Source organism: Dipodomys ordii, unplaced genomic scaffold (genome assembly GCF_000151885.1).
Source record: "Dipodomys ordii isolate 6190 unplaced genomic scaffold, Dord_2.0 Scaffold6, whole genome shotgun sequence".
Lineage (NCBI taxonomy): Eukaryota > Metazoa > Chordata > Mammalia > Rodentia > Heteromyidae > Dipodomys > Dipodomys ordii.
The window spans coordinates 17,225,704-17,243,407 of NW_012267222.1; the positions used below are offsets into that span (position 1 = coordinate 17,225,704).

The 17,704-nt window shown below is 46.6% G+C and overlaps 1 protein-coding gene across 1 annotated transcript in view; it reads left to right on the plus strand.

The window, feature by feature from the left end:
* The window catches only part of Capzb (capping protein (actin filament) muscle Z-line, beta), a 122,582-nt gene that overhangs the window by 46,819 nt on the left and 58,059 nt on the right, over positions 1 to 17,704 (plus strand). Inside the window, exon 2 of the mRNA XM_013034241.1 lies at positions 14,853 to 14,942. Coding sequence (XP_012889695.1) covers positions 14,853 to 14,942 — 90 coding nt within the window. The remainder of the gene's footprint in view (positions 1 to 14,852; positions 14,943 to 17,704) is intronic.

A 17,704-nucleotide genomic window follows, 5' to 3' on the forward strand; every position in this document is an offset into this window, starting at 1 on the left:
TCCACCACTCTTTTTTTGGGGGGGTCCGGTCATGGGGCCTGAACTCTGGGCCTGGGCGCCGTCCCTCAGCTCTTCAGCTCAAGGCTAGCACTCTACCACTTGAGCCACAGTGCCACTTTCGGCTTTTTTCTTATGTGGTGCTGAGGAATCGAACCCAGGGCCTTGAGCATGCAAGGCAAGTGCTCTACCACTGAGCCAACTTCCCAGCCCCAGTCCACCACTCTTTGTCTGTTTTCCACCTCTGAGATTTTACATTAACACATCGTTAAGATTTTTCTGTTTTCAGTACTGGGGATCAAAACCAAGGCCTAACACACGCTAGGTAGGTGCTCTACACCAAGCTATGTCCCCAGCCCCTGGGATTTTTTTTTTTTTAATTAAATAAGAGGCTGATGTTGCAGCTCAGTACTAAAGTACTTAGTGGGTGAGAGCCCTTGAGTTTGATCTGTAGCACCCAAACCAGCTAAACAAAGATCAAATGAGATCTTGCCATATAAGGAACTTGAGGATGGTGATTTAAAAATGTTGGTTTTTTTTTTACCACTTGAGCCACAGTACCACTTCCGGCTTTTTTCTTATTGCTTATGTGGTGCTGAGGAATCCAACCCAGGGCCTCGAGCATGCAAGGCAAGTGCTCTACCACTGACCCACCTTCCCAGCCCCTGCCAGTTTTCTTTTTTTTTTTTTTGGTCAGCCGTGGGGCTTGAACTCTGGGCCTGGGTGCTGTCCCTCAGCTCTTCAGCTCAAGGCGAGCGCTCTACCACTTGAGCTACAGCGACACTTCCGGTTTTTTTTCTGGTGGTTTATTGGAGATAGGAGTCTCACGGTCTCTCCTGCCCGGGCTGGCTTTGAACCGCGATCCTCAGATCTCAGCCTCCTGAGTAGCTAGGATTACAGGCGTGAGCCACCAGCGCCCGGCTTCCCCCTGCCAGTTTTCTTAGTTGAGAGATGAAGCCTATGGCCAGCTGCTGGCTGAGTGCTGTACTGTTGGTGGGAGTCATGGGCTGCCGCTGTTGACAAGGCATGTGTTGGATGGTGGCCGAGTGAGACTTGGTGATAGTCAACTCAGTCAGCCAATACTAGCTTTGGGTTTCTACTGAGCAAAATGGCGTTTTGGAGTAGAAACTTGCTGACTCCTTTTCCTTAATTCTCTCTGGCCATTGAGCGATGCTAAGCTCCTTAGCTAACATTCTTGAGATCTAGCATTCAGCAGAGGGTAGACAGGAGAAGGCTGTGAACCTCTAGAGGCTCAAGTGTGTCCTTCCTGTTGGCAGGGTTTTCTCAAACGCTAAGGAAACTGTTAACGGGGCTGAAAATTACCAAAGAGGATTGGCCTCCTGACCTGATTTCTGGCCTTTGTTCACAGCTACCCTCAGAGTGCTTTCAGGTGACATTAACAAGCCCAGGGCGGCTGTGTGTTTCACTTCCTCTGGGAGCATTACAGTCCTGATCCTGTGCAGTGGCTTTCTGTGTGAGAGGGAGCCCACAGCACTGAGCACTTACTGTGCACTACGAAATGCTAGGTTTTTTTTTTTGTTTGTTTTTTTATTGTTTGTTTGTTTTGGTTGGTTATGGGTCTTGAACTCTGGGCCTGAGCACTGTCCCTGAGCTCTTCAACTCTAGGCAAGCAAGGGCTCTACCACTTGAGCCACAGCACCACTTCAGTTTTCTGGTGATAATTGGAGGTAAGAGTCTTGCGGACTTTCCTAGCCCGGGCTGGCTTTGTACCGCAATCTTCAGATCTCAGCTTCCTGAGTGGCTAGGATTACAGGCGTAAGCCACCAGTGCCTGGCAGTGCTAGCTTCTTTTTTTTTTTTGGTCGGTCGTGGGGCTTGAACTCTGGGCCTGGGCACTGTCCCTCAGCTCTTCAGCTCAAGGCAAGTGCTCTACCACTTGAGCTACAGCGACACTTCCGGTTTTCTGGTGGTTTATTGGAGATAGGAGTCTCACGATCTCTCCTGCCCAGGCTGGTTTTGAACCGAGATCCTCAGATCTCAGCCTCCTGAGTAGCTAGGATTACAGGCGTGAGCCACCAGCACCCGGCTTGCAGTGCTAGCTTTTTGACTAACACTTTCTGAATTGTCTTCAGACAGATCCCAAGATGGATACCAGGCTGGGTTATGACTCAAGTGGTAGAGTGCTTACCTAGCAAATGCAAAGAAAGCCCAGAATTCAAACCTCAATAAAAACATATATATTATTATGATTGTTCCTATTTAATAGATGAAGGAACAGAAAGATGAAAGCCATGTCTCCATCAGGAAATGACAAGGTGTAGCCTCAAAACCGTGCTCTGTCTTACTCTGAGTCCTTTCCGCCAACCGCAGATATCTGCAAGGCAGTCTGTCTAAGGTTTGAAAATTGATAGACTGACTTGATCATTACATTTGTATACATGCATTGAAATGTCACACTGAACCAGGCACCACTGGCTCATGCCTATAACCCTGGCTACTTAGGAGGCTGAGATCTGAGGATTACAGTTCAAAGTCAGCCCAGGTTGATAAATCTGACTTTTTTTTTTTTTGATTGTGGGGTTTGAACTCTGGGTTTGGGCACTGTCACTGCACTCTTCAGCTCAAGACCAGTGCTCTACCACTTGAGCTACAGCTCTACTTCTGGTTTTCTAGTGGTTTATTGGAGATAAGAGCCAGGGTTGGCTTTGAACCATGATCCTCAGATCTCAGCCTCCTGAGTAGCTAGGATTACAGGCATGAGCCACTGGCACCCAGCTGACTTTTTTTTTTCCAGTTGGTCGTGGGGCTTGAACTCCAGGCCTGAATGCTATCCTTTAGCTTTTTCACTCAAGGCTAGTGCTCTACCACTCAGAGCAATAGCTCTGGAGTTGAGTCTCACAGACCTTTGAACAGATCTCAGCCTCCTGAGTAGCTAGGATTACAGACGTGAGCCACCAGCACTCTGCTGAGAGATTTGTATATGGAGTTGTGGTTTAAGTGGTAGAGTGCCATCTAGAAGGGAAAATCCAAGCAAGAGCTTGAGGCATGGAGCTCAAGCCCCAGTACTGGCACACACACAAAAGGGTCACACTGTGCTCCACAAATATGTACAGTCACCATTTGTCTACTAAAAGTTAAACTTTGTTAAAAGAAACCAAGAACCCTCCCCTCTCTGCCATTTCCTCCCCCCCCCCTTCCTCTGTTCCCCCTCTACTTCTTTCTTGTACTGGAGTCACCCTTGCTAGACAGCACTCTTTTTTTTTTTTTTTTTTTTTGGGTCCGGTTATGGGGCCTGAACTCTGGGCCTGGGCGCTGTCCCTCAGCTCTTCAGCTCAAGGCTAGCACTCTACCACTTGAGCCACAATGCCACTTCCGGCTTTTTTTCTTTTTGCTTATATGGTGCTGAGGAATCGAACCCAGGGACTCAGGCATGCAAGGCAAGCGCTCTACCACTGAGCCACCTTCCCAGCCCCGGGAGTTTACTTTTCTTTTTTTTTTTTTAATTTAATTTGTGAACATACTGTACAGAGGGGTTACAATTACATGGGCAGGATAATGCGTACATTTCTTGCCAAGCATTGCATCCTCCTCCTTTGTTTACCCTTCACATCCCTTCCCAGCCCCACCGTCCCCCCCATCCCAATCCTTCTCCTTCCTCCCCCTGCCCCCCCCCCTTTCCCTCTTTCTTGGAATACAGAGGCACTCTGCCTTGTCTCTGACTTTCAAGAAAGGCTTCTTTGAATTTCCTGTGCTGTTGAAGTAAACATGGACAGCATGTATGGCATCCACGGGAAGATGTCTCTGGATTTCTCCTAATTATGTGTCTCACTGCCAGTTGGCAGAGTGGTGGGATTAGTCGTTTGCTATGTGAATCCTGCCAGGATCATGCAAGAGCAGCAGCTGCAGACATCTCTGAAGCATTAATGACCAGACCATAGGTGACAGCGCCCTGTAGATCTTCTGGAGGGGAAAGGGAACCATCAACCAGAGGAACTATCTGTAAAAGGCTGCAATGTTTTCCAGAAGTCCACTCGTCCATGACAGTGTTGAGAATCAAGTCCATAATCCAAGATGACAGCACAGAATGTGGAAGTAGAGGAATAACCTGTAATTTTCCCAGCCTAGAAGAAACTGTTTCCATTTACTTGCTTATGAAACTAGGGTCATAGTTGTGTTCCCACCCCCATCCCTAGTGGACCATAGCCATTGTTACTTTCTTCTGTTTTCTCTTTTGAAATTAATCATGTTTAAGACTTAGAGCCTTGTGCTTGCAAGTATTCTACCCTTTGAGCCATGTCTCTAGCCTCTCTCTGTAGAAATCCATTTGCTTTCATTTTTCTCTTGTTGGTACTGAAGATTGAACCTAGGGCCTGGCATATGCTACAGCAGATGTTTTATTGCTTAACCCATTTTGTTTTATTTATTGGTTGATTTGTAGTATTGGGGTTTAAACTCAGGGCCTCTTACTTGCTAGGTGGGTTTTCTTCTGCTAAGCTACACCCTCAGCCCAGCCTTTTTTTCTGAGATAGGATCTGTGCCTGACTTGGCCTTGAGCTCAAAATCTTCCTGCCACTACCTCCTGAGTAGGTGGGTATTGTAGACTGCCACCATGTAAATATATCTCTGTGTGTGTGTGTGTGTGTGTGTGTGTGTGTATGTGTGTGTATCCAATATTTTTAATCAGTGAAGAACAGTTTTTCTGAAAGATCAGTCTGGTCTACATATAAATTCCCTCCCTCCTGATTGAGTTCATCACTTTGTACATGGTAAGCACACTACCGTCTAGCTTCATCCCGAGCCACTATCTGTTCTTAATACCACCATTGTGTATTCTGCTAACATAGACTCTTACACAGGATAGTACTGTGAGGGGTGTAAAACACAACTCCATTCTTAAATTTCAACTTATTAAACTGAGAGTGGGAGAAAAGTGTGTAGTGAAGGACGTGTCCTGGTCCATTGGCCATGGGGTTATAGACACGTCTGGGCCTCAAGTTTCCTCATTTAGGTCCTCTTTGGTGTAACAGTTCTGTGTTTTAAAGTATAGATAGGTGAGGGAAACACCCATAAGAATGTGTTCCCTCTTAGCCAGCTGGCTCGTGGCTAGGCCTAGAACAGTGCCAGATACAAGGTGTCTTTATTTGCTGCCACCTGACTGGATTCTTCATCAGGCTATCCCACTGCCTTTTGTATGTTCCACCCTCAGAAAGCAGGTGGCAGCCACTGTGGCAGCACTAGCTGGGGACTAAGTTTTAGCACCTGAATTGGTTGTCTAGCCTCTGAGGAGCTGGAAGAGAAACGTGGCTGCTGGCTGTATGCTGGAGGGAAGGCATGAGTGTCTGTTGTCTAGGGGTGGGTAGAGGAACCCCCAAGTCAGCCTGTGCTTGCTAAGTACAGAGCCTGCTGTGCCATGGAAAGGTACAGCAGTGCCCACTCCTCCCCCTTCCCTGGTGACTTCTCCTTTCTCCTCTTTCTCTTTTCTGAGAGCCAAGCCATTGCACCAGGTCCACCAGTCAAATCCTGATCTCTGCCAAGGATCTGCCCTGTGCTGTGCAGTTAGGAAATTGGGGCTGTGAACAGGCATGGGTCCAGCCCTTGAGTGTGACTCACTTCGGATAGTTCACTTCCTGCATGGTTGTGTAAAGGAAAAATCCACTGGCTGCTGAGCATTGGTTTAGAGCCTGTATGGAGATTGCTAAGTTTTCCCCTGGAATAAACACACCAGGGAGAGAAGACACGTGGAAATCTCACTGTTGATAGGGTGCTTGGGGACACTCCTAGGTCTGCCAGGTTCTCTAGTTTTGCTGGCCTTCATTGGGAGTGAGAACACCAGCAAAAGGGGAGATGGCTCCATTGTGGAACTATGCCTGCTGATGTCCTGGGCTGAGAAATAGCCGAGGAGAAGTGGGCTGGCTGTAGGAAGTTGGCGAAAGGCACACAGATGCAAGGGAGGAAGATGCATGAATGACTGGAACTCTTGTCTTCTGCTCTTACTCTCATTTTGGCTGTAGGAAACCAGGTTTGTATGGGGTGAGTGTTGTGAACTCTGCCCTTCTTTGTTGGTGCTTAATGGCTTAGAAACCGGAATAACATTCCACCCACCTTTCTAGAGCTGCCTGGCAGCCTAAATGGAAAACCTGTGTCAAGTGCAGGAAAAGCCAGGGAAGAACAGGCCCTTGAGCACCCAAAAAAAATGTTATGCAAAAGTCTTGGCAGAGAAGCCCTGCGCTTTCTGCTCTGGGGGAATCTCACTCTTTGGGGTTGGGCGCTGCAGGGTAGTCCAGACCCCATTTGCAGTGGCCTTGCAAGGTGACCTATGTTTTTAAGAAAATGGAGGCTCCAAGAGCAAAGTAGTGACTTGTTGCTTGCTTAAATCTGCTCTGCAAAGTTACTCTATTTATCTGTCTCTTTAGCATCTTAGGTTTCTCTGAGAGAAGGGTGAAAACCCGTGCACATTCACACCCAAATGTATGTGTGTGTGTGTGTGTGTCTGGACCTCTGGACCCCAAGGGCTGAGGTTTCTCTGAGAGAAGGGTGAAAACCCGTGCACATTCACACCCAAATGTATGTGTGTGTGTGTGTGTGTGTGTGTGTGTGTGTGTGTGTGTGTGGACCTTTGGACCCCAAGGGCTGAGCCTGAGATTTGTACCTGCTCATGGTATGTGGGCTCATGGTATGTTTGTTTTAAACAGGAATAGGCCCTTCTTGTCACATTTCTCACACTGTAGCAGATGAGAAGCAATGTGGTAGGTGAGGAAGCGTAACAGCTCAACAGAAGGGCAGGAAAATGTAAACAAACAGGATGGATGCTTTTACAGGTGTGTCTGGGTCAGGTTGACATGGCTTACCTGCATGTGACTCACTGTTCTGTGTTCACTGGCATTGTGTAAAAGCATGGGCCATTCAATACATGTTACACAGATTGCCCTTTTAGAATTAAAAGAAGTACTTTGAGGGGCTGGGAAGGTAGCTCAGTGGTAGAGTGCTTGCCTTGCATGCATGAGGCCCTGTGTTCGATTCCTCAGCACCACAAAAACAGAAAAAGCTGGAAGTGGCACTGTGGCTCAAGTGGTAGAGCACTAGCCTTGAGCTGAAGAGCTGAGGGACAGTGCCCAGGCTGAGTTCAGACCCCAGGACCACCACCACCATCAATACAAAGAAGTACTTTGAGCTGAGTATGACGGCTTAAGTCTGTAATCTTAAGTATTTAGGAAACAAAGGCCAGCAAGGCAATAATAATAACAGCAATAACAATAATAATGTGAGATGCTCAACTAATTAAAAAAAATAAAAAACTAGGTATGGTGGCACATGCTTGTCATCCTAGCTATAAGGTAGAAAGATTTCCATTCAGGCTGGCCCTGGCATGAATCTGAAATCTGATTTGAAATAAACCCAAAAAACTGAGGGTGTAGCTCAATTGGCAGAGCACCTGCCCGTCAAGTATAAGATCCTGAGTTCCAATCTTGTCATTCACTGTGACTCACTCAGTAAAGCATTTTCCTTTGGGAACCAAAGTGTCAGGAGGGTGTGTGCGGGTTTGTGTCTGTGCTGCCGTCACCACTGTGGCCCTCCCGAGGGCGGTCACTCTGGAAAAGAAGCACTTTGCCTTTTATTAATCCCAAATGCACAGTTTTCCAGAGTGACCCAAAGACTAGTTATGGCTGGCCTCAGCCTTGAAACGTTCCCCCAAATAGCCCCCAGCACAAATTGTTCCTAAGCCACAGGCAGGAAACACTTGCTGCTTTTAAGTAGCTGCTTGCCGGATCCTAGATTATGAGAGCAGTCCTGGTTGAATGAGACAAAGTGTCTGTAAGTCAGCCTTGGGCTCTAGCCTTGTTTCCCTCTGTGAAGTCGGGGCTTGCTGGCCCTCTGGGGACTGTAAACCAGCCAAAGCCAGGGTGAACGTCTGCACAGACTTTGCAGGCCCAAGGCTCTGGAGTGTTGCTGACGTACAGATGACGTTGTGAAGTCCAGGTCTGCCCTCACGCATTCTGCTGTGGCGGGGTGAGGCAGGCATCATGTGTAAAAATACTAGCAATGGGAATGAATTACCATTTATCCCTGAAACATGCACCTGGCACCGACTTCTAGCAGTGGCCCCAGCTAGGAAGCAAGTTGCCCCAGGCCTTATGTCTCCTGCATTTCCGGGGTGACTCCTCATCTTCTCCACTGTACTCTTGACTCTCCACTCTGTCACCATAGGATTCCTTTGTTGCCACTTCCTATGGCTGTCTAACAAGATCACCTAAGACCTGACACTTAAGAGAACTTTGGCCTCATTGTATCTGGTAGCTTCCATCCTCAGAGAGTCGAGTCCAGGCCTGGCAGCTCAGGACAGGGTCTTGCACTATTGCAGTTATATTCAAAGCTGGGCAGTGGAGGTCTTGGGTCTCATAGGCATCTGGTTTCACAGATCCTTGGGGTCCACAGAGGCCCTGTGGCCTTGTTTCAGGGCTTGGTGGACCTGTGCACAGCATGGCCTCCTGAGGTCTCCAGTGTGTGTACACAGCAGGCAGGGTAGGAACTGTAGGTGCCAAGTGGCCTTGGAAGTTAACAAGCACCAGTTATGCAACGGTGAGGAGACAGTCACAGATAGGCGCTCTCCCAGTTCCAGTGAAGGGGGCACAGATAGCCCACCCCCCCCCCCCACACACACACATACACACTCCTTGCAAGTGGAGCTCATGGGGTAGATTGTCTAGTTACAGCTATTTTTTTTTCTTGTCAGTTGTAGGGCTTGGGCACTGTCCTTGAGATCTTCCGCTCAAGGCTAGCGCTCTACCACTTTGAGCCACAGCTCCACTTCTGGTTTTTGAGTAGTTAATTGGAGGTAAGAGTCTCATGGGGACTTTTCTTCCTGGGCTGGCTTTGAACCGCATTCCTCAGATCTCAGACTCCTGAGTAGCTAGGATGACAGGCCTGAACCACCAGCACCCAGCTAGAAAATACAGCCTACTTTACCTTCTTAGACACTCAGTGTTGTTTGTCTGTGGAAAAATCTTGAGAGGCTTCTAAATATTTCTGGAAATATGACTTTTAAAGACGAAAAAGGTGAAGGGTTGTGAATGTGGCTTAATGGAAGAATGCTTGCCTAGCATGCACAAAATTTGCTCAGTTCCATAGAACCAGAAAAGGCTGGAAGTAGCGCTGTGGCTCAAGTGATAGAGCACTAGCCTTAAGCAAAAGAAGCTCAAGGACAGCCCTTAGGCCTGAGTTCAAGCCCCAGGACTGGCAAAAAAAAAAAAAAAAAAGGTGAAGAACACAGCACAGATACTTACCTATAAAGAGAAAACTGCTGGAGACAAAGCTGTAAACCAGAGCCTCGGAGCTCCCGTGAGTTCCTGGAGAGTCATCCAGCCTATCTGTCCCTTGCAACAAAGCACAGGTGTTTCTGCAGGCCTCCTTCCTTTCCTTCAGGTGTACTTGCCCCGCAAAGTCCCAGGGACTCCTCAGGGCTTAGGATAATGGCCTGGCTCCCGTGCTTGCTTGCTCTTGAGACATCTAGGGGCTTATGGCACCACTTGGTGGGCACCTTGGCTCCGGGATAGGCTCGAGCTTAGGCTAGGCTGGGACATGCTCTATTCCTGGCATCCCCTTGTGGGACAGCACATGCATTTTATTTGTTGGTGGTTTACACGTGGATTTTGAGTTTGTTAAATAGGCCAGCTTTGACAGCTGATGATTTAACAACACTCATGTCTGAATTCTCCAGTGGGCATTTTGTGCTGTAGTATTTTGACTTCCATTATTTTCTGGAAAATTGTTCTTGTCCATATTAATATTATTTTACTTGCTATGGGATAACTTAAGCTGTTTTGTGTGCTTTTTCTTTAAAGTCAGAGGAAAACCAGCAAAAAGCAAACACATTTCCTGTCTCAGGTGATGAACTGCGAAGGCGCCTCCTTGGCACATGCCTCCACGTCCTTACAGACGTATGCCTTGCTCTTTGCCCTTCCTGATTTTGACAGCATCATAAGCTCTAAGAAGACTTTATGTTCACCATTCAGCATCAGAAACAGTGCTTGTTACCTAGGAGACACTATAAATAATTAGTGAATGACGAATTGAATGGGCAGAGAATTCTGGAGGATGTAATGAAATGGTCATTCTTCTGCTATTTATTTTTCAATTCAGTACACCTCCAGTGGGAGATGGAAGGGTAAAAGCTCATTTTATGAACGGGGTGTCTGGAATCAGTCGACATTTCAGAGAAGCTGTCTTAGTCAAGGGGTGACAATTTGCAAAATAAATAGAACTTGTGGATAAAGGAAACCACAAGGGAGGGAGATCCTGGGAAAATCAGTGTGCTGTGAGTTGTGCCTGTGTCTTTGGACCTTCTGTGTCCTGTTACTGACCACACTACACTGCCTTGTCTCATTTATAGACAGTTGGTTCTTTTTTGTTTTGTTTTGTTTTTGTGCTGGAACTGGTCCTTCAACCTTAGGGTTTGGTGTTCTCTAATTAGACTTTTTTGCTCATGGCTGGTGCTCTGCCACTTGAGCTATACCTCAGTTCTGAATAAGTCTTGTGGATTTCTCTGCCCAGGCTGGCTTTGAACCTTGATCCTCAGATCTCAGCCTCCTGAGTAACTAGGATGATAGGCATGAGCCACTGGCACCTAGCTGAGTATAGACACTCTAGTGTTTAGGACTCAGTTTCATGCTGTGGGCCACGATCAGAGCCTGGCCCAAGGTTGGCACACAGACTGTAATTGTTATAGCACCTAGTTGTTGGTCTGCATGGGACAGAATCCAGAATGACGGGGCAGATGGGACTCAGTTCTGTGGCTGTCTGTACTTTAGGTAGGGTATAAGTCATGGTCCATCTAGAAGGAATCTTAGAAGCCATCAAGTCCAAATCTCAGGTCACAAGGTTAAGTCACATGCACATCTAGTGAACAGAAAGACTGAAACCCTGTCCTCACTTGCTCCTGTTCATATTCCTCTCTAGTATCTTTAAAAAGTTACCTTGAGGGGTTAAGCTGTGGCTTAGTTGATAGAACACTAGCCAGTAGGCAAAAGGGGAAGGTACTGAGTTTGAATTCCAGTCTTGGACCTAAAAGAAAAAAAAAAAGGGAAAAAAACACCTTGGGCATCTGTCCAGTAATCATCTTGGTAACGTAAGCTTTGGCTTAGTGGCATATTAACTAATGTTAGGTTCTGACATCATGGGTCTTCCCATTCCATAGAAGGCCTGGGCCACATTACTGTCACCTTTTGGTGGTTTGTTGTCATTTCCTCCTTGTTCTTCCCAACTTTGTGTTCTTCATTCCCTTGTTTGAAGCAGAAGAGGAAAAGTTTTGCTGTGTTAAACTGCATGAACATATACACGCACACACATATGTTTGTGTCTAAATAACAATTCACTGTTGCTTTCTTCTGGGCCTTATGAATGTAGCTGCATCCCAGGTCATCGACCCCTTTGGGGACTCTACCCCTCCCTGTTGTCCTGTTTCTGGGGTCCCAAATGTTGTGTATGGCTGTAAGTCATCCATGTTTCTTCGTTCTCTTTCTGTTTGGCCCCTTATGGGTTTGGGCTGACTCCTGTGAGTGTAATTTTAACTTTTTACAAGCTGTCAGTAAGCTTTCCCATGTTGCTTCACTTAGGGGAAGGAAGCATTTAGTCATTTCCTAGTTTAATGATAGTTAAACATCCTTAGCCCTAGAAATTTGCTGTGAAACATTTCCAATTAAGATTAATTGGGACGAATGCACAATGTGAGTTTGATGGTTTAGGGAAAGTGTGGTGCCGGCAGGAGGTATAGCCAGCCCGGCCGCCTGTGGCTGGTCTTTGGGATAAGGATGGTTTGACTGGCTGGGAGGTGAAGAGGCCCCACAGAGGGTCTGAATGCTGTGTTTACACATTGCCCTCTCTGGTCAAGTTAGGTCTTTTTCTGGATAACGCTTCTCAAGTTTTATGTAATCCCTTCTGAATCCCAAGATGTTCTGGATTACAGTTTCAAATTAGCTAGGTTTAGTTATAACTGAAAAAGATTGTTAATGTCTAGTTATTTTCCAGAGACCAAAAGAGCTTGTGAGTGTGTTTGGAGTAGAATTGTAGGCACAGCATTCCTCTACCCTGTGCAATTTCTGTAGACAGGCTTTGTCTTTGATTTGACCAGGACCCCTTAATGATGATTTGAGGTTTAGTACCCAGGCCAGCAATTGAGACAATGGTTGTGGGAAAGTTGTCCTATGCACGACTGGATGTTTAGGGCATCATAAGCCCTCCCCACTAAACAGCAGCAGCTTCCCCCTTTCCAGCCTGATCTGCTTCCATGTGTCACTCAGCATCTCCTGGCAGGGGTTGGGGCTGCCCTCCAAAAATCACTCCTGGCTAAGAAACACTAGTTCACAGTTTGTGACAAGTTTCAGTTGAATCATTTAGGGTTTCATTCTTGCCCAGGCAAGGGAACACTTAGCCATTGTGAAGTGTGAACAGTTGATTCAAACTCCCAACACAGTAGGAGAGATCAGATCAGGATTGGGTAGAGTGAGAAGGATATTGTAAAGTGTATTTAAAACTATTTTCGAAATATGTAAGACCTGTATGTATATTTACATCATTCTCCAACCAGTAAACACAAGCTATCTTGTGTTACATATCCTTCATTCATTCTTTGCATTCTTTTTTTGTCATGGGACTTGAACTCAGGGCCTGGGTGCTATCCCTGAGCTTTTTTGCTCAAGGCTAGTACTCTTACCACTCTGAGCCACAGCACTTCTTCAGTTTTTCTGGTGGTTTATTGGATATAAATGTCTCATGGATTTTCCTGCTCTGGTTGGCTTTGAACCTTTTTCCTCAGAGCTCAGCCTATTGAGTAGCTAGAGTTACAGGTGTGAACCACCAGCCAGCCTGCATGCACTCTTATCTGTTTTTTGTTTTTTTTTTTTTGGGGTCCAGTCATGGGCTTGAACTCTGGGCCTGGGCACTGTCCCTCAGCTCTTCAGCTCAAGGCTAGCGCTCTACCACTTGAGCCACAGTGCCACTTCCGGCTTTTTTTTTCTGCTTATGTGGTGCTGAGGAATCGAACCCAGGGCCTTCATGCATGCAAGGCATGCGCTCTACCACTGAGCCACCTTCCCAGCCCCATGCACTCTCATCTGTAGAGCTGCTCCCATCCAGGGGAGTAAGTAAAGGAGGGGAAACGTACCTAGGATCACCAGTTGAATGAATGACAGACCTAGGAGTTGAAGATGCATCTCTAGTCAAGTCAGTTTATCTGTGCTCTGCCCTAGGCATGGTGTTAAAATTCCTATTGATGCCAGCCAGCCAAACCCCTGTTACCATGGCCTTGGCTGACATGTGTTGGTGTCGACCCGTGAGGCCCAGTTAGGAATGGGGAGCTGCGGAGTGTTTGTTTAAGCAAAACAAGTGTTAGGGTTTCGGTGTTGGTGTTTTCAGTTTGGTTTTTATTTCTTTGCAGAGTAGCCAGTTTGTTATGTGTCCTAGGACAAACGGACGGTCACTGATAACTGCCACGAGCAAGGCAGGAGCTTTTTTTTTGGGGGGGGTCAGTTGTGGGGCTTGAACTCTGGGCCTGGGCGCTGCCCCTCAGCTCTCCAGCTCAAGGCAAGCGCTCTACCACTTGAGCCACAGTGCCACTTCCTGTTTTCTGGTGGTTTATTGGAGATAGGAATCTCACGGTCTTTCCTGCCTAGGCTGGCTTTGAACCGAGATCCTCAGATCTCAGCCTCCTGAGTAGCTAGGATTACAGGATAAGCCACCAGCACCCGACCTTTTTTTTTTTTTTTGTTTTAAACAGCCTTCTACATGTGACAAGCCAATATCTGGAAATGAAATTGACTCTGATTAGAAACATGTTCTGTCTTTGTGGCTATAAAGTGGGTCTGTGCCCCACTGCTTACTTGTGGTTAACAGGCCTGGATGTAAGTGGTAATATTCAAAGGTGGTATCTCATTATGTCCAAATGTAGTGTTTTGAGGATTACCTTGTCTATTTTATGAGAGACTCATTAGCTTGTTGATTTAGAGCTCTCAAACGTCCTGAAATTAGTTGGGACAGACTGGTTCCAACCACAAATCAGGTGGCACTGTTAAGGGTTCCACCTTCCTCACTGGTTGAACTTTACGAGTGTGACAGGGGTCACTGCCATTTTTCCTTTCCTTGCCATTTCCCCACCTTCTCTGAGCTTCTTAGCTATAGTCTACTGCCTTCCTCCCAGTTCACTTCACTTTACCATCTTGTCCCCAGTCTCTCCCTCCCTCCCCCTTCCTTGCTTTCATTATTTTCTGTATATTTGTGGTGACTGGGACATAGTGACCTTAGTAAATAGTTATAATCTAAGTATTAAGTGAGGAAGGTCTGCTGAAGCACACTGTGCATAACTTTCAAAAAACACGCAATAGGCAAAAACTATAGGCACCCCACGGCAGCAGTCAGCTGCTCTGTTGCTAGCTGGAGCGAGCTCAGGTCTTGTTTGCACAGGGTCTCAGAAAACTTCCCAGCCTGTTTGAATGAATGGTGCACTTTTATCCCTATCATAGAACATTCTATCTTTGCCTGGTTTATCTGTGGCATGAAGCTCATCAAACCCTTGCCTGGCAAACCTGCTACAGGAGCCTGCTTACCATAGAACCAATTGGGAAGCTGGCACATCAGCTGTCAAGTCTTCTGAGCACATAGCAAGAAGACTTGTGCCCTGCTCCACTTCCTTTGGGATCTAGTACAGAGGCTTCTCTGGAAGGAGGGCAGGCAGCCTGCATAGCATCTGTCCCGACTATGGGCTGAACCACATGCAGATTTGGTGGAGGTCCATGGTGGGTCTCTTTGGGTTTTAGAATATGCCCCGAGCAACCAGAAAGATACTTTTAAGAAAGAATTCTTACTATGGGCAGAAGTGACTTAAGCACTCTTTTTCTTCCTCCACAGAGTGATCAGCAGCTGGATTGTGCCTTGGACCTAATGAGGCGCCTGCCTCCACAGCAAATCGAGAAAAACCTCAGTGACCTGATTGACCTGGTACGTGCCTTCTTCATATGGTTTCATTTGAGACCATGGCTTATAATCACTTCTTTTTGTACAGCTCTTCCCATGCGAAATTCAAAACACAGGAAACCTCTCTGTAGCCAGAATCCAGGATCAGGCAGAGAGTTTCCTCCACATAAAGAAGATAAGTTTCAGATGGAGGCCTTTCCTTGAGACTATCTGTGATGATAAAGTCCAACACAGGCATTACAAAGTTGATTAGAATTTCCCCCAGTCCTCAAGCTGATTATAACTACCCCTGTCCACCCCAGCTACCTTGTCTTCAGTTTCTAGAAACTTGCACCCTTAGGCTAGAAAGGTGGCTCAGTGGTAGAGTGCTTGGCCTTGCATGCATGAGGCCCTGCGTTCAATTCCTCAGCACCACATAAGCAGAAGAAAAAAAACCGGAAGTGGCACTGTGGCTCAAGTGGTAGACGGCTAGCCTTGAGCTGAAGAGCTGAGGGACAGTGCCCAGACCCAAAGTTCAGGCCCCACGACCGACCCCACCCCCCCCAAAAAAAAAAAGAAACTTGCATGGCAAGTTCAAGGCCATACCTCCAACGGGCACTCAATAAAATAGCTGCACCGGGCTCTTACATAGTTTTGTTGTTTTGGTTTGGTTTTTTTGCCAGACGGGGGCTTGAACACTGTTTAAGCACTGTTCCTGAGCTGCTTTTGCTCAAGGCTAGCACTATACCACTTGAGCACAGTGCCATTTCTGGCTTTTTCTGTTTATGTGGTACTCAGGAATTGAACCTAGTACTTTATGCATACTAGGCAAGCACTCTACCACTGTGCCACATTCCCAGCCATACACATTTTTGTTGTTGTTTTTGTTTTTTGGTTGGTCGTGGGGCCTGAACTCTAGACCTGGGCACTGTCCCTCAGCTCTTCAGCTCAAGGCTAGCACTCTTACCACTCAAGCCACTCTGGCCTTTTCTGCTTATGTGGTACTGAGGATTGAACCAAGGGCCTCTTGTGGGCGCGGCAAGCACTCTACCATTAAGCCACCTTCCCAGCCCCCAGCCATATAGTTTTAAATAGTATTATTTCTCTCAAAAGGAGGCAGCATATTAACTGGCTCCCAAATATTACTTGAAAATGCTAAAAATATTCAAAAACATCTGTAAAGCCACAGGAAAAAATTGAAAAGAAAAAAAACTGCAAACTCAGATCCCAAGAGACCAACTGTCTTACTTAGATCATTTAGCAGGTCTGGAAGCCACAGCCTCTGTTTTTCCCGTTGTGTCCAGTGTGTGTTTTAAGTGTGGTTATCAGCTGCCAAACATGGCTAGTCAGTGATGTTTGTTAAAGTAGGAGTCTGAACTCTCATTCATCTGTTATAGTGATTTATTTAATCCCATTGAATGGATTTGAGATGGTTTTACCAGGAAAAAAAAAAACAAAAAACAAAAAACAGGAGACTAATGTCATCCACAAGTAAAACTCTTCCAATGGAACCATTTGAATATTATAGGGACACCAGCTCCCAGCCAGCCACAAGGCAGGAGTAGGTGTGCAAGAGAGAGAATCAAGCCTGTAGGAGTTATAAACCTGCCATATGTTACCTGTAGTCACTCAGGAGGTGGGGAGAGGTTTCGTGAGGTCAGTGGTCCTGCTGAGAAAGCCAGCTCTGTGTAGGTGTCTGGTTTTAGAAGTGAAGAGAAAGGGAGGTATAAAAAATGAAAGGCTGGTCAGGTGCCAGTGGCTCATGCCTACAATTCTAACTACTCAGGAGGCTGAGATCTGAGAAATGTGGTTTGCTGCCCACCTGAGCAGGAAAGTCCAATTAATCACCAGAAACAGGGAAGTGGAGCTGTGGCTCAATGAGCAAAAAGAGCTCAGGGACAGCACCTAGTCTTGAGTTGAAGCCCCACCACCAACACCTCCTCCCCCCAAAAAAAGAAAACAACAATGAAGGGCTGTGCTAGACAGTCTCAGCAGAGTGGGAGGCTGGAGGGTTATAATAGGGTAGAGAGAAATACTTGGAGTTTGATGTGAAACATCCTGAGTTTTAAACATTGACTGGGTCTGATTTTTGTATAGACTCTTGCCTCAGGTGAGATGTGAAGTGGAAAGAGGCCAGTAGTTGAGGAAGAGTGATCTATCTGCTCTGGCCAGAGGGACCCGGTGTGGTGTGAGGGTTGAATGTCGTCCGCAGGGAATTGGTTGCCTTTTGTTCAGGGCCTTCATTCTTTCTCAGTCCTCCAGGGCAGCACCACAGAAGTGTTATCTGGTAGTACCTTGCCTTGTTCTCATTCAGGGATTTGTGAGTGATCCCATGAGGGTAAGATGGGCCAGTGTTAGAGGTGTGGTCAGGCCCCTTGTTTCCCACAGCTGCAGCAGCTTTCAAATTTCCTTTCAAACTCAACAAGAAAGTGCATTTGGCTGAGTTGCAACTTAGTTTGCCAATTCAGTTATTATTGTATTTGAGAAACAAACCTAACATAAAATTAAGAAAGGATGAACACATTTCTATTGACCTGTTGGTGTTTAACAGGCTGCTTTGTTCTTATGGCAGCGGAAGCATTTATTACAGCTCTGTTATTTCCTCCAGGAACCCCTATCTCTCCATCTTTCAGAGCTGTATGTGTAGCTGCTTTTATAAAAACCTGCAAATTCCTGTTTTCCTTGGGCTGAATGGGAGTCATAGCATCAATAGGGCATGAGGGAGAAGTTTGAGATATCTTACACTAACCATATCAGCCACACCTCTCCCTCTCCCTCTCCCTCTCCCTCTCCCTCTCCCTCTCCCT